Genomic DNA, 22,557 nt, shown 5'->3' with positions numbered 1-22,557 from the left:
GGAAGGGCCGCATAAGCTATTAGAAAATAAGCTCACAGAATTTCGCTCGTAGAAAATTATCTTGTCAAGAGCTAACTACTGGTGATTACCAGTTTCACATCCAGCATTGAATTGTCACGATCTGAATTTTATGGCTGACGAAAATAAAATCCCTGCATTCACATTATTTCGAATGTCGTTTTTGCTTGAGGCAAAACTAACTCAGTTTTGAACCTAACTGCTGTCAAGCCGTTTGTTTGAAGCCAGTTTCGCGCCACTGAACTGAAAACCGAGTTGGGTTCCAACCTGGAAAATATTTCGGGTTTGCTCACACCACCGCTGTTTTGCGAGAACCCAACTCAGTTCAATTAAAAACGTTTGTTTGAAGTAACTAACATGGGTTAGTGTTTAGGTTCTCAATCGAAAACAACATAAAACTGTTGTACCATAAGTTTTGTTTTAGTTTGCCAATACGAATATTCAATCTCATTACGTTGAAAAAATAATTTTAATGGGAATCAATCATAATTTGATTCTCCAGCCAAAATAAATGTATATCTCAGTTTAATATTATGGTTAACACCGACACATTAAGTTTAACAATTTTTCTGGGTTACCACAAAACCAATAAAATTAATGTTTCTACGCAGAATTCTCCTTCAGAAAATTCTTACCAAGGCTTAATTTTGTCAGCGCTTCAAAAAATTGATTTAATTAAAAATGATTGGTTGCAAAACTCGGAAAACAAAGTGACTTCTTATAGGCACCCTTAAAGTGTCATTTTATTTCGTAAGAGAAGATTTGCAAGCTGTGCTAATAGTATTCATTCACTTATAAGCAAGGATGCAAAAAATCGTTCAATTGAAAATCGATCGAAGCTCTTTACTGATATTGCATCCCCAATGATACTTCAATAAATACACAGTGATAGAAAATCGGTTACTATGATCTGATGCCAGAAAGAAAGCCTAGAAAGATTGTTCATTTTCACTATCACCGATCGGTATCAGACACTGCTAAAACTGAAATAAAAATCATAGAAGGAGAATACAGGAGACTTAATTTTTTATAATTTAGATCCAGAAAAAACGAAGCCAAAACAACAGCTGTCTATTGGGATGAAATTGGACGTACTTTCGGACCACTACCCAATGTACTATTTTCCACTACGCTGTTCTCTTCCTCTAAGGTTTTTCTAAACTATTTTCGTTAAAGGTTGGATTTCCGAAGGACATTCTCAAGGACATTTTCATTGGTAACATATTTTGGTGGTTCCATAGCAGAGCATTCGTTAAAGTTAACAGAATTAGCTTATCAATTAGCTCTGTCGTTATTTCTCGATTTTTCTCGCTATGTTACTAAAGCAGTTCACAACTGTGATCGAGGCTAAGTACCTAATAAATCGACGTATTTTGGCATGGACAACTCTCTTCTGGGGTATACTCACTGTAGGGAATCTTTTTGGTGCTGTTTTTAGAGGCAATTCCTTCTCAGCACTGAGAATAGAGGAACACATCTGGTGCTCTACATATGGTAAAAATTCAGGAGCGGATCCAGAAAAAAATTTCGGATGGGGTCCAAAATTTTGACTTTAAAAATTTTCATTGTACAATACGTAATATGTAATACCCTCATTTAATTAAAATAAGTTTTGGTAATCGAATCTGGTTTGGAATGATTTTGAACTTAGAATGAATTTAAAATAGAAACTATTTTAAAATTTCTCGAGAAGTTAAAATTTTTGGGGGGGGTCCGGACCCCCAAGACCCTCCCCCTGGATCCGCCACTGTAAAAATTTATCGGAAATCGTACAGCAGAGTTTAAACTACCCAAATCACTCTTAGTCACAGCTAGAAGCGTGTCATAAGATCTTAAATTTCAGTGGTGTCGTGCAATATTGGTGGGATTCATGGCCATGAATTTTGGAATGTTGGCTTTGATGTTACTTTAGCCACCCCACCATATGACATACTGGACCATAGAGTACAGGTAACGATTCTACAAATCATCGCAACATTGGAATCTATTATTGAACATTTACCGTGCTATTGGCTGCTGGTTAACGCTATCGCACCTGTCTTTTGTGGGAGGAAGCTCACGAAACTAAGGAAATATTGGCAAGAGCAGTTCATCCGATAGAGCTAAGAGAATAGCTTTTTTCTGGGATTGATTACAGGAAGTTTGACTTGTGGGGAAAGAGTTGTAGTTACTGATGTGGTTTGTCGTGTTTTCCATGATTGCCACGACAAAACCCTGCCCACACAACCAGCCTCAAGGTAGACGACTATAAGGTCACGATATACCGAAACCCGTTGTGCTACATCCTGAAAAGTACCACCATATTTGATACATATCGACAATGGTACGAATTTCGAAGGTATAAAGAACAAAATCATTACATTCTATAAACATAATCACTTTTCGCGAAGAGAAATTTTCGCTTCCCATCTTTTACGAAATAGGGTGATGAGCCCATTATCGATATGTTTCTATTATCACGCTATCCATTTGAAGCCGTTGGTTAGAGCAGTGTCTGCCATCTTTGTTTAACGCATTGAGTCAAATGGTAGCGCAACAATAGGGGCACTCGATTCGTGTTTTCGTTGCGCTCTAACACGAGAATTTCACTGTTTTCAGCGCATGTATGTTATTATCTTGGTACTTAACAACGAAGCAAAGCTATTGATGCCAATTTGTACGCATTCCTTGTTAATGAATCAGTGAGGCGCCCTCCTTAGTATGGTTGAAATAGGCACTTCACCCTACTTGTGATTTTTATTCGTTGCTATCGCTAAGCAAGCGCATCGATAGTGACAGAAGAAAATATCAAACAATGAGGTGGACGGTATTATATACTAGATGATTACTAGACCCAACGATTTTTTTCATCCTCAGACTTAGATTTTTCGGGACTCTGATCATCAACGATCTACCGGGGTATACAAAAGATCATTGTCTCACTGTGATTAAGTACTTCTATGACAAACCAAAAGAACACTAGAAAATCAGTTTGATGAGCTTTTTGCAGAAATAGCAAAAGCTTTGATAGAATCTGATAAGTAAAAATTCCAATTTTTGATTTTTAAACAGACTTATAAGAAATAAACACAAGTATTTCTGTGTCGGTTTTACCCTAACCAAAGGGTCTCGATTTTACCCCAACAGCGAATTTTTTTTTAAAAAGCAATAAAAAATATTGAATTTTCTCAAACTCGTCTTCAATTCCCAGTTGATCATAGGAAAGGCCGATAATAATAGGTACTGAAAAAACTGGTGATTTAAAAAGCTTTTGTTCCGTAAAAACCTTAAAATCAATCGACAAAATCTAACCGAAAAAATCTAAGGTACTTAATGTAATTAATGTCGATGTGTACGCACTTGAAGTATTTAAAGTACATCTTGACGGTAATAAAAATATTTTGCGTATTTAAAGTACGAAGGCGCTGTACTTAAAATCGTTTCAGTAATTAAAGTACAATGTATTTGGTGCGCACTTTTTTAAATCTTTGCAGTACTTAATGTACTTTATGGTATTTGATGGTACTTAAAGTAATTAATTATGTAAGACTTTTGGCACTGCGTGATGGTATTGAAGATTTAGTGCTTGCCCTTCGAACGCTGCTGTCATATGTTTTGTTTATTTTTATGACAATCGGCGTACTAACGTAAATCAAATGCTCTACATAATCGTCCTAATCATAAAGTGTCATCATGAAATGATCAAAAATTTGATTTCTAGAGAAAGTTGTGGGGTGTCCGTTTTACCCACAGTGTCGGTTTTACCCATAATTCCTCTACTATTTTCAGCAGTTGAATGAAATATTACGCAAAATTTACCACTCGTATGCACTTTCATCCAGTTTCGGTTCACTGTATGAATGATGTGAAGAAGGTAACTTTATCTTAACTATAAGTCGGAGTTAGCCGATAGTTCTGAACAAATATGTTTTCAATTTAATGAAGAAAATAACTTGTTCTTATCATTTCACACCTTTTCTTGGACAAATTGATATTGCTATTATCTCAAATGGTTGATTCGAAACCAAATGGAGCGAAATAGTTATGATAACAGCAGGCTCTACTACTATAATAGGCATAATATCCTAGAAAGTCGTTAGGCAATCGCTCCTATCTCCGATTTTTTATTGTTTACTATCTCCAAATATTTACAGATGGTAACTAACAAAATTAACTTTATTCTCACATTTTCTAAGTAATTTTACTTCTCAAAGGCAATTTTATGGCATTATTTATTTTTAACACCTAATTTATACAATTTGGAATAACACTGATGAAATGATTACATAACTTGAACATACATACATACATACATACATACACAAGCACATTTACATATATGTTTCCCAAACTTGTTAAACTGCATCGAACGGTCTATAAGGCCTCCGGATCTCGGATACAATGTCGGTTTACACTTTGCCTGTCTAATATATGCTATATGAGAATAGCTAATACATTACAATAAGTATTCTGCAATAGTATATTGAGCAATTTCGCAAACGACAATATTTGCTTTAATTCAATTCTAAATTAGAATGCTATGAATGTGCGTACTCACTGTTAAGCCTCTGAAGCGAGTTGTACTTATACGTATGATAATATGCAACATGGTCTACGTGTACTGCATTCTTAGATCTCGTATTTTTCCCCATGTTGCTGATGGTTAATCCTGGTTTTACACTTTATCACTTTTAGATCATGTGCTTCGCCGATTTAGTCCAGTGGTTATTTTGGTCGTCTTATTTAAAAACTTACAGCACCTAGTCGTAATATGCAAAACATGCAAGAAAACTGGGTGTTTCGCCGTAGTATTCTGAAGTACACAAATATTAACTTTTCAAACACCATAAACACGAATCGAAGAAAGGGTGCATCTTGTTGTCTAGCATTTGCCAATATAAATCACTCTAGTGATAGTGATAACGATGCACAGATATTGCGCCAAAGCAAAGTGGATGAAGGCTTGACACCACGAATGAATCAACGACGTTGCTTCTTCCAAGTGCCAATTGGCTCTAGTCTGGTTGGGCAGCGAGACGCTCTTCTATCCGAGATCAGAATATCTCCCCATACAAAGAGAAGTATCATATCACACACCGAACAATTGTGGCATTTGTTTTTGATAGAAACGAATTTTATTAGTTATACACATCAAACAGTGATTAGGCTAAACACACGCTTCCCGACTCAGTAAAGCTGATAATGATTTTACAACAACCATGCTCGTAATCGCGAGTAGGCAGTTGCCTGGCAATTTTTTTTTGAAATCTCTTGCTTCAATCACACAGTTCACCATTGATAAATAAGACCTTACGATGTACATTGTCTTTGAATTGCGGTTTGCTTCATTTACATGTCCAAAACGTGGTTCGATCACGAGTGACAGGGAGCCTGTTTTGAAAGCACTTGTTGCTCTGTAACTGTCTCACGAGAGCGTCAAACGTAATAAAAGAGGTATAACAAGAAAAACAATAGAGCGATTTGTATTAGATTTCAAAGTTATAATCTTTGACTCCTTTATGTATATACGATTTTCCAATATAATCCATTATTCGATAGCTCAGAGATATTCGGACATCTGATAGATTAGATGGTAGATATTAAATGTTGTATAATAGACATAATCACAACTCGGGAGACAAAAACAGGGGAAGGAAATGAGTATTTCAAAAGGGTTTTCAGTAGAAAAGTGTTTACAATAAACCCGTAATTGCTGAATCAGATTAATCTTTTTGATGTGTTCTACAAGATGCTCAGTTAGTTACCATGAAACACAAAACCAACCAAGAAAATAAAAGTTTAAGTGGAATTCGTAGAAAGTTTATCTACAATTTTTTCAAAAGAAAGAATTCATTTTATACTCTATTTCTGAACTTGGACTTCTATTTCTAGAGATTTGCAGATTCTACCGATTCTCTTTCTGCACCACGGTCAAGGTATGAACATTAGACAAATGGTGTATGGAATCAGTGTCAATGAGTACCGAACCGAAAATGTTTAAGGCCAAAATCACAACGAAGGTTCGGTTATTTTCGGCTATGTTCGGGTTACGTTCAGCATCTGTGTGCGGCTAGAACGTATTATACCGATTGGCGATTTGCGGCAAAGCCAAAATTAGTCATGCGACACCTATGATTCAGCTCATGAACTGGCAAAGTGATACAGTTTGCTTTTTTTCACCCGTAAGTGAGTCGTAGCTTATAACAAAATCTTCATTATCTTCTCGGAAAAAGCTTACCACTGCCAAAATATGAATGAAACGAGTAAGAAATTTAGTTTTATTTGCAATTATTCTGAAATTACAGCCATTTGCAACTATTTCACTCATATATTTCTTCGAAATGTAATCGGGGTATTATTGTGGTTATGAAAAATCGTTCCATAAATAAAGTTCCAACTCGAAACCGAGACCCAATCAGTACCAATGTCGAACTCCTTCATATTTTGAACCATGTAGGAGATTCAGTGAAGACTATCGGAGAGAAGGATCGGCTGTGCATGATACAAAGCTGACACTTTCCTATTAGCCGGATATATTCTTTCCTCGCCTGGTCTGGAGAGTTTCATGAATTTACACCATCTCATGAAGGTTTAGCTTAACTTAGGACGAACGGGAAATGCTGTTGCGGCGGCTACGGTGCTCAACAAATTACATTTCGAAACAGCGCGCATATAGCTCTGCGAATAATGTTAGAAACCACTATGTTTTACACTCTTTTCGCAAGATGTTTACTCATCATCTTATAAAATGATGGTTTTCCTTCATTTTCATAAACAATTATCAACAAATTGATCGGTAATTTGGTGTTTAAAAGCCATTTTTTACCAATGTTTACATAAAATATATGCACTATGACAGAACAGAATAAAATCAGCAACACTTTCCTTCCAGCGCTATCTGCGAGCGGTTTCAACGTAGAATCGTCAATAGGAGATGGCACGCACCCAAGCGTATCGTTCAGCAATCCGCTTACTGATTTTTGCACCACGTGTTTCATTTGTTTTGAAAAATAAAAAGGTTCTAATTTCCCAAATGAACATACCTACATACAGTGATACAATTTCTAAGTAATCTGAGATAAGACATTCCAGTTACAAAAGATTTTGTCTTGCGCGTCAATGCAATTTTTTGATTTTAACGATGAAATAAAAAGAAGAAGCAGAAACGACGGCAGCCATTTTAGCTGCCACCTTGTGACACTATTCAGCATGTCCTTACTGCATAAAGTTTACAGCAGATGAAAAAATGTTCCGACGAAGCCTGAGGGATAACCACCTGAGGGATTCCATAAGAAATCGGTCGACCGCAATATATGAGCATCGTCGATTCGAACGAAACTTTGCAGTTATGTTCGGTTTATGAATATCTATGATTTTCTCTGGCAATTGCAATATTTTGATTCAAGAGCAATTTTTCAAAAGAGCCGACCTTTCGGCCTGCATTACTTTCAAATTTTTTTGCTGGATTACTGTAAACAGCAAAATCTAGGATAGGATCCGCCAGCTACGGCTTCTTCTTATATTTTGCTAATCCCTGTTGAAAACGACACACCCCTCGCGACCAATGTTGCCAAAATAGTAAACAATCTATATGTACCATTTTCACGTTTCTTGCAAAATCAAAGATTTAGTCTTTATATCCGATGTAACGTTTTCTTCCATCGGAATACAGCCCTACACCAAAACAAAATAATATATATATGTTGGACATTACGATAAATATTTCCAAGCCTCTTCATTTTTGTAAGTTGCTTTCTGAGTCTAGCAAGACGGCGCCGATGCCACCCACCCCAGTTGGTCTAGGTTCACTCCCAGTCGAGGTCGATGACATTTTTCTGAGGTGAGAAAAATCTGAGGTCACGCCTTGCTTCGGAAGGGAAGTACAGCCGTTGGTCCCCGGTCCATGAGTTGATGGGTCGATATCCAGTACAAACAGTGGGAGTGTCACCTCTCTGGCATTTTTCACAGCTTAGCTTAGCTTAGGTAGACTGCCCGTGGTTGCTCTTCGTGATTGACCGAATGAGTGAAAATGCACAATGAGCTAAAAATTGATGCATGGGAGGAGCGAATCATTCTCACTGTGCATGTTTCACTGAATCAAAACTTTCATAAAAATGGGTCAATAATGACGCCGGCCAATGGTCAATGCTGTTCTACCGAGAACGGGAAGGAATGTTAGTTCGACACTCGCTGTTGATACAGACCGAGACTACCTCTGCATCTCCACGGGTATCACGGGAAAGGAATTAGTGTTAGTAGGAAGGGAAAAGATTGAAAGGTATGCCTTGGTAGACAATACTATATTTGACTATATCTCGACAAACATATGATTACGGCCTAAAAGCCAACTGTCAAAATCCACTTTGAATGGAAATTCCAGACAAACCGTTACTAGTCGAACACAGTTCACAACAGTTTATGAAAGAGAAAACTTTTCTCTTTCGTTTACTACCAACATCTGTGATTGGCGTGTAACGGTTTGTCCGGAATTTCCATTCAAAGTGGATTGTGACAGTTGGCTTTTAGGCCGTAATCATATGTTTGTCGAGATATAGTCAAATATAGTATTGTCTACCAAGGCATAGAAACATTCTGAATGTGATTACATGATAGATAACTTATCGGTAAAAAAAGTGTTTCTAACGATAACTATGCACATTTTTAAATTTTATACTAATTGACATACAAAACTATAATTTCATTACAGAACATTATTCTAAGTATTATTTCAAATCAAAATGCATTTAACAAAAATTTTCGAAAATTCGACAGTTGCCGAGATATTGTAAACCATTCGAAAGTTACATGAAAACAACCAAAATATGATTTTCAGGATGTTTGGTTCATGGTTAAGAACACCTCAAGGTGTGATTGACTGTCTTATCTGGAGAAAAAATCGTTCACATATCATCAAATTTCAACCGTTACTAAGTTATTGAAGTTTTTGTGTTAAAAACTTAGTTATCTTAAAATAACTTTAACTCAAAAAGTATACTTTGTATTTCAAATCTTTTAGATTGGATAGGTAAGAAAATGTACCATTGTGTGATGTCCTTACATGTTTCAGCTAATGAGGTTAAGTAACCTTTTCAAAATAATTTATTTAAAACTTAACAATTTTGATCGATTTTTCGTTCATTTCTCGAAAATCTTAATAGTTAACATCATCGTTTTAAATTCAGATTGTTAGTCTTGCAGAGCTGCATGATTTGTTCTTTGACATGATCCACCTTTCTTTTCTTGTTTTCATGTGTTTGGGTTATTAAACTTGGATATTTCAATCTAATTTTCACTAATACTAGCTCTAATAAAGTATGGCACTTATTGTACCTTTTCTTTTCATTCGAAAGCCAGAGAAAAATTATTAATATCTATCAATTAAGTGAATTTAGTATTCTTTTAGAAGTCAATTATTTTAAAGTTAGTGTTATAAGCATTTTCGTTATTTTCTTAAAATAGTAAATAATAAAAATCATCATTATTATCATGGAATTAATGCAAATTCTAGCATTCTTTCTTTGACTCCATTCAATTATTTCTTCCTGTTTCGACGCAAAATCATTTTCATCAACTCATTCCATATGCAAAAACAACGATTTCGAACCCACTACATTTGTGGTGAGGTCATGCTGTGTTAACTATATGGATAGGGATGAAGTGTGAAATAACAAGTTATAGAGAATGTTAAGGGGCACCAAATGAACAATAGTAACGATAAATTTAGTTGAATAATAATTAGAATAATTACAAAACTCTCCAAAAACGCTAATTTTGAGTTATTTTATTAGTAAAATGTCATTTAGTACATTTAACTAAAAGATATACACACATCGAAAGAAATTTTTCTCAGATTTCGAATGAAATATTGGAAATAACGATATAAAGCATATTTTCTAAGAGAAGAGAAGACAATCGCGTAGCCAATTTGATCCAGTCCTAACCTCAATATTGAACCAGCTTCTGATTGGTCGTTTTGCCAGTCAAGAGCGTTCATAATATTTTCAAACGGGATGAAAAACAGTGCTGCTGAGTTTATTTTGGCTACATTTCATATACATGAACATTTCATGCAAATTGAATAAATACCCTGAATGACGATATAACTACGTGTATTGTTAAGAGGGACACAAATAAACTTAAAATTCAATTTTTAAATGCAGCTAGTATTGTGAATTCTTGACTGAGGGTCGATATTTGAGGTACAGCAATTGTGAAAATCATGCAAATGGAATCTGGCAACGATGGATGCTTGTTGTCTTTGGAATTACGACAGGGCCTGGTAGATAAAATTAAGAAGAGCAAGAAGCCTGTTGTCGTCTCTTCTCTTAGCATATTTTGTAGATTAGAGTCATTTAAGCACCTGCAAGTCGATTACAGGAAAAGTTCAGTAATGGAATTACAAAGAAACGAGAAGAGATACGAATATGATGTTGAAGAACAACGACGATTCACCTAAAACCCAACTTTTGGATAATAGGTATTGCTATAATCATTATTCATAATTTTGAGAAAATTATCAAAAACCTCAAAAACTACTTTAAAACGAAAAAATAATTTAAACTAAATAACCAATATAAGATTTGTAAACAAACTTTTGTTTTGCTGATTTCTCTTAATTTGTTATAATTTCAACACAGAAGACATTTGAAATTTGTTTCTACCAAGGGTGAAGGTGTTGATTCATGTGTATCTTTCATGAAATTCAACTCAACAGCTGATTAATGAGCGAAATGAGTTTGTTTACCGAAATCTTATTATCCCTTTTGAAGAATTGATATTGAAACATACTTTTCGAGTTAGAGGTATTTTGAGATAAATAAGTTTTTTGCACAAAAAGTTCAATAACTGTAACGGTTGAGATTTGATAGGCGTAGAACGATTTATTTGTCCAAATATGACAGCCAATCACCTTTTGAGATGTTCTGTATAGTTTAATGATCAGACTCTATGGTTGAATCTTAATTTGGTTGTTTTCGTGTAGCTTTAAAACGATTTACTATCTCACCTTGATGTCAAACGGAAAGTTACATGAAATTTAATGACCCTTTGAAAAAATCTATTGTTGTTGATGGAGAAACGCGAATAACTTATAAAAAGGTCGTAAAACCAAATGATTTTGTAGTTGACACAAAAATTAAAATATCTTGAGAGTTACTACATTTCAGAAATTTCTTGATATGAACATTTTGATTTGAAATGGCGTTAACAAACATATTCAAAAAGAAAATTGTATTTTATATTGCAAATAGTATGAATTATAAAAATATTTCAAAGGTTGTTGTAAGGAAAACTTGTTTATGCAAGGCTTCTCCATAATCCACATACACTGAAAAAGTAGTTTCTTTTACGATAAACATAGAGTTCTATGCAAATGATTTCACTCACATTACTTGGGGATTTGTTTTCCTCCAGCTGTCATATGTTAAACTGTCAGTCAATTTAAACGTTTGAAATCGCTTTCCTAAAGTATTTATAATGGTGTTTTAATGCTCTGTGTCACTGTGAAACTTATTCTGGAGACTACAATACCGGTTGGGTCGGATCCACCATGCAAATAATCCGGCCGCAAAGCTTTTTTTCGATTTGTTTTCCTCCACCTATCAAAAATTATGACAGGTGGAGGAAAACAAATCATTGAACACACTAATACTGTTACAGATATTGTCAAGTACTATATTAGGTTATTGACAATGTTGTTCTTATGGGGAAACGCGAATAACTTTTAAAAAGGAAATAATTACCCGAAATAATTGTTTTTTTATGGGGGCCGTACATAAACCACGTAGGATTTTTTCGGCGATTTTCGTCCCTTCCCTCCTCCTTCGTAGCATGTAGCCCACAACGCGGCCGGTATGAAAACAATTAAATATGTTTTACAATTATTTTAAATACATGTCCCTACAAAATGTTTGACGGCTTTTATCAACATTTTCTATATAATAGCAAATTGCGTACCAAATATGTCTATTTCATGACAAATACAGTGTTGATAGTTTTGTTTTGAATTTTATTTATCATGAAGCAGAAAATAAGTTCTCTCAGTTCACAATTCTGCATCTGCCAATGGTTCTAAGAAGCATACGTTCAACTGATTTACTAAATTTTGTTTGGTTGAATCCGAAGAGAAAGTTTAATTCAGGTACCAAACTAAGTCTACTAATGAGCAAGATTAGCTAGCTAATGTAGTAAGCTAAATCCGCATACCAAATCAAAAAACTAACCATGATGCCAGCCAAATAAATTAAGCTTAACCGTTATGTGTCCGACGCGGTACCCGGGTACCTTTTCAGCTTTCAATGAAAATCCCATGTTTTATCCATAGCTGAAAATTGAAACTTTGTGACATCTTAAAACTTCACTAAGTCAAGGGTTTTTTGGGTTAATAATATTGTTGATATAGTAAGGGGGAGTGAGGAGGGGCTCCTGATTTTTTTTACGACGTAACAGGCCGACGTGGGTTCCCGGATATCCACACAACTGAAATACCAAGAACTAAGCTAATTTCCAACCGATTTTGATACTTTTTGGTGTTTTGGATTCGGGAGCTCATCCACTTTTGGACTTAGTAAAAATGAATCGGGTTACTTCATTCGATTTCCGGGAATCCGGATTTCCGGAAGCATGTTACAGTGCTGGGATACTATTTGTGAATTTCAATGGAATACTAGCAATATGGGTATCAAAATTCTTGGAATTGCATCAGTAGCCTATATCTCGTGGTTTTGGAAATATTCCGGAACAGGCTCCCGTGGGGCCGTGAGTGGCCATTGCATTCCAATTCCATTTTTCAAAATGCCATTATTAAAATTTCCAATCATGCCCTAGTACTGGAACATTACTCTGGAAAATTCGGATTACCATGAACCAGATCCATTCATCCGGTTAAATTTTACAAAATCAAAAAGTGGACGAGTTCCTGAATCCAAAACATCTTAAAGTGTCCAAATCGGTTGTAGGAAGCCATAGTTATGTGCATTTTAATTTGTGGGTACCTGGGTATCCTCGTTGACCTGTTGAAGGTGTTTTTGTTGGACACATAAATGTTAATGCTATGTCGCACAACTTTTGACCCTACCCTTCTCCTCGAAATTTGGCGCACAACTTTTGACCCTACCCTTCTTCTCGCTGCAGAATGTGATGAAAAGGTGCATTGAACAGTACTACTGTTGGCTGTTCACAAATAAATATAATATGTTTTTCCATAAGGTTTTTTTGAGGTCACTAGCCGTGCATTGAAGAATGTAGTCCGTCATCTGTCCGTCTCGTCTCGTCCGCCAGATTACATGCATTCACCAGACAAGACTGGCTTATGTTATCTGGTTTCGTAGAATCGAGGCGATCATCAAAATGATAGATCCTACGAGTGAATGCACTTGGCCCAGTCACCTGTCAAGCATTTGTGTATTTGTGTGTGTGTTAAGTGTGTATGGGAAGTGTTGGGTGTTGAGATATGTGTGGTGCCTGTAAATAATATGTTAATACAAATGATATGTGAAGATAAGAAATGTGTTATATGCTACATGCATTTTTTTGGTCGTTCCTACTTATCTGATTCAATCGAGTATGAAAATACATCTCAATTTCTCTAAAACCTGGCGATATCTGATGGCAGTGAATAATCATTGTTGGCAGTAATGTTACCCTCCTTGGTTGTATCAGCTCGAAGGGGTCATCAGAAGAATGGGATGCATGAGACCGAAAGTTAAAAAAAATGAAATAAAGAGAAGAGTTAGTAGTTATTGAGTATTAATTGTCGTCACACAAAATAAAAATAAAGATGGAAAGAGACCAAACCGGGACTAAACTAATCCATGGAGTACAATAAAGAAACACGTGTAACATGCAACTGCATGAGCTCGTCTAGATGTAAAGGCATGATCAGAAGAGCACAACAAAACTTGATCGAGGTATTATATATTTTATCACTAATGCAAATTGCATTTTAATAGAATTTAGTCATCCTCCGCTGGTCGGGGGTTGATGGCTCATGTGTTAAGAAATGAAAAGAGTTTAGGTTAGACAAGATTTTACGTTAGACAAGATTTTATGTGCTGTAAAATACATCACATGACAAATAGACATTAGCACATCGAACATTAGAATCTAACTTAAAATATAGTAGTAGAAGGAAAAATAACATGCCAAATTACAAGAATAATTATGAAAAGAGATTAAGTACAAGCGTATAAATTGACTGATATTTTTTGGTATATATGAGTAGTGGAAAAGCAAACTAATAGAGATAAAACAAAAACAGACCAATGAAGTAGAGGAAAAGAACGGGAGGGACGTATTTAAAGTTGCTTATATTTGGGAACATAGCCACTTTATTTGACGGTTTGGTTCGCGTGGATGATGGTTCTTCAAGATTACTAGGCAGATTTTGAACATTTGAATTGATATGGTCCCAATACTTTGGATAGTTCACTTAAATTTTAAATTTAATACATTGTGAAATTGAATGATGTTTTCTTTAGATTTAGGTTTGAATTGGTATGATCCCAATACTTTGGATAATTCACTTAAGTTTTAAAGTATTGTTTAAATTGAATGATATTTGATTTAGATTATATGTAATGAACCAACAACCATAGGATACTGCATCGGACTGGATCTAGTTGAATTGATAGCAAAAAGAATTCAATCTGCCAGTCGACAGGGTATCCCTTCGCTTCTATCCACCACCTGAAGCACGCACCGTGTTGCTATTAGATTCTATGGACCAACAGAATAGTGTACCAAAGTTTGTTTTGCTAATATTTTGTAGATGTGATGTTTTTCCAAGTTGACTGTAGTTAGCATCTTTTTCCAATACCAAACTTCATATCTACACTCTCGGTTGCAATACATCACATGAAATATATCACAACTACAAACCCGTCTCTCAAAACGTCACAGTAAAATGTGCCATCTACAAACGGTGTTGCCAAAACCACATATGCAAAAGAGCATAATAGCAAAAGTGATCGGTAAAATGTAATAAAATGATAGTTATCAATTATCTCCCTATTAACTTCGCGAAAAACATGTAATATGCTTATACGATCCTGATATGAGTAAATGCAGAGGTGATGGTTGAATAAATAGGGGAACTGGGGGTAAGACGGGCATGTTAAGGATATACTCAAATATAACATAGAAAAAGCTTGTTTTTATCAACATATAATACCCTATTTTGTAGTTCCAATGACAGATGATGATTCTACTACCACATTTACAAAACAATACCTATATTAAAAAGCGCAAACATTTATGAAACAATATTAAACATATACACTAGAGGTGTACGAATATGAGATTATATCACTGTATAGCGTTTGTCGCATTCGCGTACATCCTGCAGTCTACTGAATGTCACACTTCAACTAGCTGAACAGTTCTCCACGTTTAACGTTTTCGTTTCCGTACTCGACATTTTCCTATAACACGCAGAAAAACATATTGTGAATCCAACCATTTTTTATATTATTGTAAATAAACTTTGAGGTTAATTATGGGCTAACCAAATTTGGATTTAATTACAACAATTTCATTAATCAGAACAAACTCTTAGAAATATTTGAAACAAGCATCACTTTTTATTGTGTCAACAGTTTCTTTTAATTAAAATAACCTTCATCTACCGTTAGATTGACGTGTGGTTTTATAATTATAATCAATATTATTAATAAACCCAACCTATCCGATTGATTATGTCAACCATATTTTTGTTTAAAACCGCATAAATATATCCTCAGTTTAATCTGAATTTTGTTACTCTCAAATCAATACATGCTTTGATTCAGGTAAATAACCAGTTTAACCCATTCATGCCCATGTTGTTTGAGGACAACAACGTTTTTGAACAGCTATAACTTTTGATTGAGGTAAGATTTGCTCTCAAAAACAAGTAAGGCTAATAAATATGACTATAGACCTTTCTTGTCCGACCTAACCCCAGTTTTTCTTATTTTTGATCCAAAGATATCACATTTTTAAGACCATTCACGGTAAAATGAAATTTTTGTGACATTCCCTGATTTTTTAATGATTTTTTGAAAATTGAAAATTGCAAGAATGTTGAGTAATATTTTCACCAAATCAAGAATGGTGAGACTCGAAATACTTGTTTCGGCAGCACTGTTTTGCATATTTCAGTTTGCTTTATCGGCAACACTGCAAATGAAGTGGTGAATCACGATACTAAGTTCATTACTTTACTGTGACGTCACAAATGAACTCGAGAGTGTATCTTTGGGGCCCATATTATTGGCTCGAATCAAAACTCGTCGAAATGTCAATTGACGATAGGTTCATGGCTGGATGTTGTTGGCTCGAATCAAAACTTGTCGAAAGTAAACAAAGTTCATTTTATATCGTCAACCTGGCGCCCAGGTGGTGAAATCAACGGGGTGCTGGAGCGTTGCCAAAAAAATTTTATTTTCAGATTAAATTTTACTAAACTTCCCAGTTTAACTCAGCCGGAATGCTGGCTGGTTCTAATTCGTATTCCGGCTCCGATGACACAACCGATTCAAGTTAGAATGTTTAAGGGGTACCATTTCGATGCGGCTTAGCCGCATAACCGAGGCCTAGGAGCCGAAGCGGCGCAAAGCCGCTGGGGATCCGCCGGGCGAGGTGGCCACCGACCCGCCGTCGGAAGCAGGCGAACCTGTGATCCACTCGTTTGCCCGGCTTACTCAAACATAGGGGCTATCCCTAGTTTAAGTCCGACTGAGCGGTAGCGAAGTCGGACAGCACGCGCAAAAGCGATGTGGCGTAGCCACATTGGGTGCTGGACACAAAATAAAATTGGCAACGCTAGCAAAATGTAAACACAAATGAACACTCCGGATGAACCTATCGTCAATTGACATTTCGACGAGTTTTGATTCGAGCCAATAATATGGGCCCTAGGTTCATCCGGAGTGTTCATTTGTGTTTACCTTTTGCTAGCGTTGCCAATTTTATTTTGTGTCCAGCACCCAATGTGGCTACGCCACATCGCTTTTGCGCGTGCTGTCCGACTTCGCTACCGCTCAGTCGGACTTAAACTAGGGATAGCCCCTATGTTTGAGTAAGCCGGGCAAACGAGTGGATCACAGGTTCGCTTGCTTCCGACGGCGGGTCGGTGGCCACCTCGCCCGGGCCTCGGTTATGCGGCTAAGCCGCATCGAAATGGTACCCCTTAAACATTCTAACTTGAATCGGTTGTGTCACAGGAGCCGGAATACGAATTAGATCCAGCCAGCATTTCGGCTGAGTTAAACTGGGAAGTTTAGTAAAATTTAATCTGGAAATAATTTTTTTTTGGCAACGCTCCAGTACCCCGTTGATTTCACCACCTGGGCGCCAGGTTGACGATATGAAATGAACTTTGTTTACTTTCGACAAGTTTTGATTCGAGCCAACAACATCCAGCCGTATCTTTGACAGTTTGCTATAGAACATTGCATGAAAATGTATAACCTCACATTTCTGACAGTTCAGAGAGTTTGTTTACATGGACTTAGAAAATTTTTGATTTCACCCAGAACGAAGCTTGGTTCGAATTGCTTTTATATTCTAAGACCATGTAAACAAGCTCGCTAAACTGTCAATCTTGCATTGTCCCATTACTGTTATAAGGTCTTGAAAAAATTATTTAAATCTGTAAAACTAACTCGATGCGGTAATGCCCCCCAAGAAAACATTCCATCGCACCATCTATATTTACGCGAGTGGAAAATTCGAGTTATACATATTTCGACGTAAACCTAATGGGTTAGGTGCCATCATTGCAGGTGCCCAGTAAGGATAATGTAACACTTTACGAATCAGTTGAGCCGATTACATCGAGGAAGCACACCCTGAGATCCAGCAAAAATTATCCAACGGATCCGTTCCGGAAAGTGTTGGATCGCATTCTGATTGAGATTCCACGGTTTGGTAGTTGCGCCCTAGTACCGAATTACGATTCCAACACGGTATTCCCACCGGTATCATAATCGAATTTGGTACCAGATTGTAAATCTTTGAAAAATAACTTAACACTCGAGGTTTAGCTTACGTCACACGGCGACAAACTTAACATGCTGAACTACATGCTCTGGCTATAGTGTTAAAGATTCGACATTTTGAAATTCGCGCTATGCGATAAGCACGAGTTTGATAAGGAACGTTTTACCAAACTGCTTCAACGGCGCAAATTAATGAAACAAGATGAAACCAAGAAAAAGTTTTAAATTTTATGTAATTTTTTATTAATTTCATAATAATCCCACAGAAATCTGTTGGTTTGACTATTAATCCGGTGAAGGAATCTTCCTTTCAACAAATAATCACACCAAATCCTCACAATGTCGGGTAGCGGAAGATATTAACTAAGACATTGTAACGTAACCGTATAGCTTATAATCTAATTTTGCTAGTCTGTATATTTCATCCATGGAATTATAAAAAATCCACTAATTCATCAACGCGGCGCTGCTGACGGAATCAGACTGTTCAATTCAAAGATAGGGATGTGATGTAGAGGGTAAAGCATTTTTCAAGAACTTTTTTTTTAAATTGCTCCATGCAAATGCACCGTATGCGACAAAGCTTTTATCTACAACATTTTAGCCTATCTGCAAACGTTCATACGGGTGACTATCGTCACTAATGTCAAGTGTCAAGCAAAGGCTAACGATTTAGATATTTTCAGACGGAATATACTAGTAGCCTATCATAGACAGGAATATATCAAGCAGAATGCTGGGAAACAGGCAGAATTTGTTATATCAACCATAATTTCACCAGGACTTCGGGAATTCGAGATATGTGAGAAGCGTTTCTCCCGAAGAAATAACTTTTTCGGATCTATTTGTGATATCTGCTCAAATGTATTCACTAGAAGCGGGTGCAGCAAATGTACTTACACATTAGTGAGAAGAAATAGAAATGTACCGTGAGCGGCGACAAAATCCCTCAACGCTACCCCACCGGTCACATGCGGACACATAGGCTAAGTGATCGTTTAAATGCGCGTGAGCCAAAAATTTAATCATGTTCAGTTCCGTGCACAGACAGCGATATGCTCCAAGCCCCTATTCTCACAGTCACGTCACCTAGTGACTAGAAGAAAATTTCCTTCTAGTCACTAAGTGACGTGACTGTGAAAATAGGGCCTCCTATATATTTTATATACGCGAATTTACTCTTGTTCGGCACAATGTCTAAATTTATGGAAGAATCATTGGTGGCCGTGCACTGCATAGAAAGGTGTAAATTGTACTGGTTACCAAACCGTACACATGCATATTCATACCCATCAGCGCATTTGATCATGTAATGGATATTATCAACTCTGAAAGAAATACATTTTATTGTTGTCTGTTTTTGAGGTTAGAACTTAGAACTTTTATACTATTGTGAGAATGGTCCTCAGCAACTATCCTTCCAAATCAAAGACTCGTGCTAGCAATGGCTTCGTTCGGAGGCTGCAGCTGTACAGCTGGCCGATTACGATTCCCCGGACCGAACCACTTTTCCGCCGCCACAAGTGGGAAACGAACGATTCTCATTCGATTTCCGTAGTCACAAATTACCTAACCATTGGCAGGTAGCATAATCTTCGGATTTAGCTGTGAATTGGAACAGTCAAGCCTGACTTCCCGAGCTACATCTCCAGTATTGTCGTCCCATACGACCCTGAAATCTATCCCAGATCCGTATTCGTTCGTCCAGTCCAAGCGATATTGCGTAACTCGGGGAACAGGCAAGTGCGACGATTGAGTCGTCAATTTTGTCGCTTCAATTTTGCACATACAGGCACCTAAAAATAACCAATCAATTTAATTATGTAGATTTAGGCCATACCGTAATTTTGACTGACATACCCCGTATCAAGTCCCACACACATAGCACACCATCCTGGTAACCAGATGCGCCCATCTCGGCCTGCCACTGGTCTATGAAAATACATGTGATAGGACCGCAATAGCCGTTTAGGGGGAACTGCAATAGGTGGCTATCTAGCCGGAATACTTTAAAAGTGTGGCCCTGGCTGCCAGTCATGACTGTACCGCTCGCCACTTCCAAACATGTCACCGGTGACGCTGCTGGTGAAACTCCAGGACACATCGAAGCTCCTTCTCGGATGCATGATGTTGAGCTGGCAACGCTGTGGACGGATTGCTGAAATTAACTAATGCTTCCTGCCGAACCGGTACGTGCGTGGGCTAAAAAAGAATAAGAATTAAGGCACTTGATTACATACTCATTACAGACTGAAAATAAAATGACTTAGAATGAACAGTGTTTTAAAAGAACAAGTAAAATCTGTCCGTTCTGCGCCCTAGGTGAGCTTAAAAAATTGCTTGAAACATAGAACTTACTTCGCCCTTATGCAGACGTAAATCCCCAATCGATCTGACAACCTTGCGTGTACGTTTCCAGTTTCAGAAAATCGATTCCTCCACTCAACCGTGCGACTATCACTTTGTCACCGGCGAGCTATGTGTTAGTTACCCCATTGTTGTGGGTGTTTTCGGCTTCATATATACCCTGCAATGAAACGTCCGTCAATAGTTGTAATAAAAAACAAATGACTCCAAACAATTTACCTTAAAGTTACCAGTCGTTCCCTCCCAGAACTCCAACCGTCCGTCTGCACACCCAATCTCTGAGATTATCAAAAAAAAAGTTCAGACACCAGATCGGCGAAGTCTGGTAACATTTCTTCCGCGCTGAACCTCCTCCTCCAGGTGGCTGAGAACATTCGCTAGCGCTCATCTGCTCCCGGGGTGGGATGAAGCTGTATGATTGGACTTACTCTCCACCGATGCTATAGTATACATCATAGCCCTTGGTCGAATTATTCCACAAAACCCGAATTCGCAGATCCGCACAAATACCTTTTTTATCATTTGTAAAATGTCTCTCACACTGGACGGTAAAACCATTCTGGGTTAATATTTTCCTGCATCTCATTCTGATGATTGTGCCTGGTGAAGTTAAACTGTAGTTTTTTTCAGTTTGAAAGCAAAACTGGTCGGCGAACTCTCGGGAAACGGGAGACAGCTGATGTTTAGGTAGGTAGAGAAAACAGGAAAAAAAAGATGTCATCGATGTTTGAAGAGCACTTTTCACTTTAGAGCAGCGTTGTCAGATGGTTTTGTATAATAGGTTTGTTCTAGTACACAGAAGTTGCTCCGGAGCAAACAGAAGCAAAAAATACTTGCTTTTTACTCCACACGCAGAAAAAATTAGCATATTTAAACCAAAAATATGTGTTATTGAATCCAATCATTTATTGTTTATCACTTTAACAAACAAACTTATTGGGTTGAAAATATTTTTTTATTAGAACAACAACAAATTTTTGCTTTCAATAAATACATTTTAGTATCAATAATTTTCTTTTAATTTCAATAAAATAATTATTGAAAAACGGAACGATAATTTTGTTTTATTGAAACAATAAATAAATTTTATTGAATTCAATAAATAATTTTATTGTCTCCCGACTAATAATTTAATTTATTGAATTTAATGCATAATTTTATTGAACCTACAAATCTTTTTTCTGTGTGCAGTTTGCTAACGGAAGAAGAAAAAAGAGAAGAGAACATAGGAACGATTTTCTCTTTGTTTGCTCCGGAGTGCTTCCACTTTCTACTGGTACTGGGACAAATCTAATATCGGTATAGTTCTAAATAAAAATAAGGTATTTATCGGTGTGAAGATGTATGCTAACCAAAAGTTACCTGCAACTGCAAATTATTGGTTTTTAATTTATAGATCATTCTAATGTTATGTAATGAAACCTACTGAGCTCAATCAATTTCAGAATCGGTTGTTGAATTTCATTTGAAGTTTTTATAGTAACCTGGCAGATTGCTGAATCAATTTCCGGATGATTTGATGTGGAAAGGTGAATACATTTTCTAAAAAGGCCCATATTAATTGATCTTATATGAAAATCGTTATTTTTTGGTAAGAGAAAAGAAATCGGTATTTTTAGTAGCTTTATTGGCATTGAAATTAAAAATCGGTTTAAATATCGATAAATCGGTATATTCTGCAACACTGTTTTGGGGTTCATCAACGTCAAAACAATGTTTTTAGCAAATTGGAATGAACTCTTGGAGTTCATACCCAGTACACGAAACGGCGAATAGCCTGATTAAAATAGATGCCGGCGAGCGGTAGGCTACTGGAACTTTGTTACAGGCTACCCGCCGTAACTTTATTTCATATTCCCCACTCGAAGTTCATCCAAATGGTGTAAAAGTATGGAGAATCAAGGTAAAATAGGACAGGGGAATACATAGTAAAATGGGCAGTTCGAGGAATTTTTGATTTTTTCAATAGTTAGCGACACCAAATTAACGTGACAGTATTCAGAATCGATCCAGCGATGAAAACAGAAGCTGTTCTGCATATAAATTTTTTTGACGAGAAAGGTCTATTGCCTTTCATTTGATCATTAACACCTTTAAAGATCAGTTCTAGAACTGAAGTTATTGTAATTAGTCTGATTTGATTCCGATGGAGCAGTGCTGCCAGGGACAGTTTACCTTGACGACGGAAAATGAATTTTTCATATATCTTCGTTAT

The 22,557-nt window shown here is 36.6% G+C and overlaps 1 protein-coding gene and 1 long non-coding RNA gene across 3 annotated transcripts in view; both read right to left on the bottom strand.

Moving 5' to 3' along the window:
- LOC131682624 (uncharacterized) overlaps positions 1 to 5,324 on the bottom strand; it is a 70,535-nt gene extending 65,211 nt beyond the window's left edge. The window contains exon 1 of the mRNA XM_058964263.1: positions 4,556 to 5,324. Within this exon, the coding sequence (XP_058820246.1) occupies positions 4,556 to 4,649 (94 nt within the window). The 5' untranslated portion in view covers positions 4,650 to 5,324. The remainder of the gene's footprint in view (positions 1 to 4,555) is intronic.
- A 13,328-nt stretch (positions 5,325 to 18,652) lies between these two features.
- LOC131682635 (uncharacterized) lies at positions 18,653 to 19,987 on the bottom strand. 2 transcript variants are annotated; one of them, XR_009304115.1, is made up of 3 exons: positions 19,836 to 19,987; positions 19,364 to 19,771; positions 18,653 to 19,303 (listed from the first exon to the last, which is right to left on the bottom strand). It is a non-coding gene; the product is annotated as an uncharacterized LOC131682635 (long non-coding RNA). The 2 variants fall into 2 exon arrangements; XR_009304114.1 differs by having other exon boundaries at positions 19,303 to 19,771.
- Positions 19,988 to 22,557: the final 2,570 nt, after the last annotated feature.

This window comes from Topomyia yanbarensis, chromosome 2 (assembly GCF_030247195.1).
Source record: "Topomyia yanbarensis strain Yona2022 chromosome 2, ASM3024719v1, whole genome shotgun sequence".
In the NCBI taxonomy this organism is placed as follows: Eukaryota; Metazoa; Arthropoda; class Insecta; order Diptera; family Culicidae; genus Topomyia; species Topomyia yanbarensis.
The sequence above is the reverse complement of the archived record's forward strand: the minus strand, read 5'-3'. Positions and strand labels throughout refer to the sequence as shown.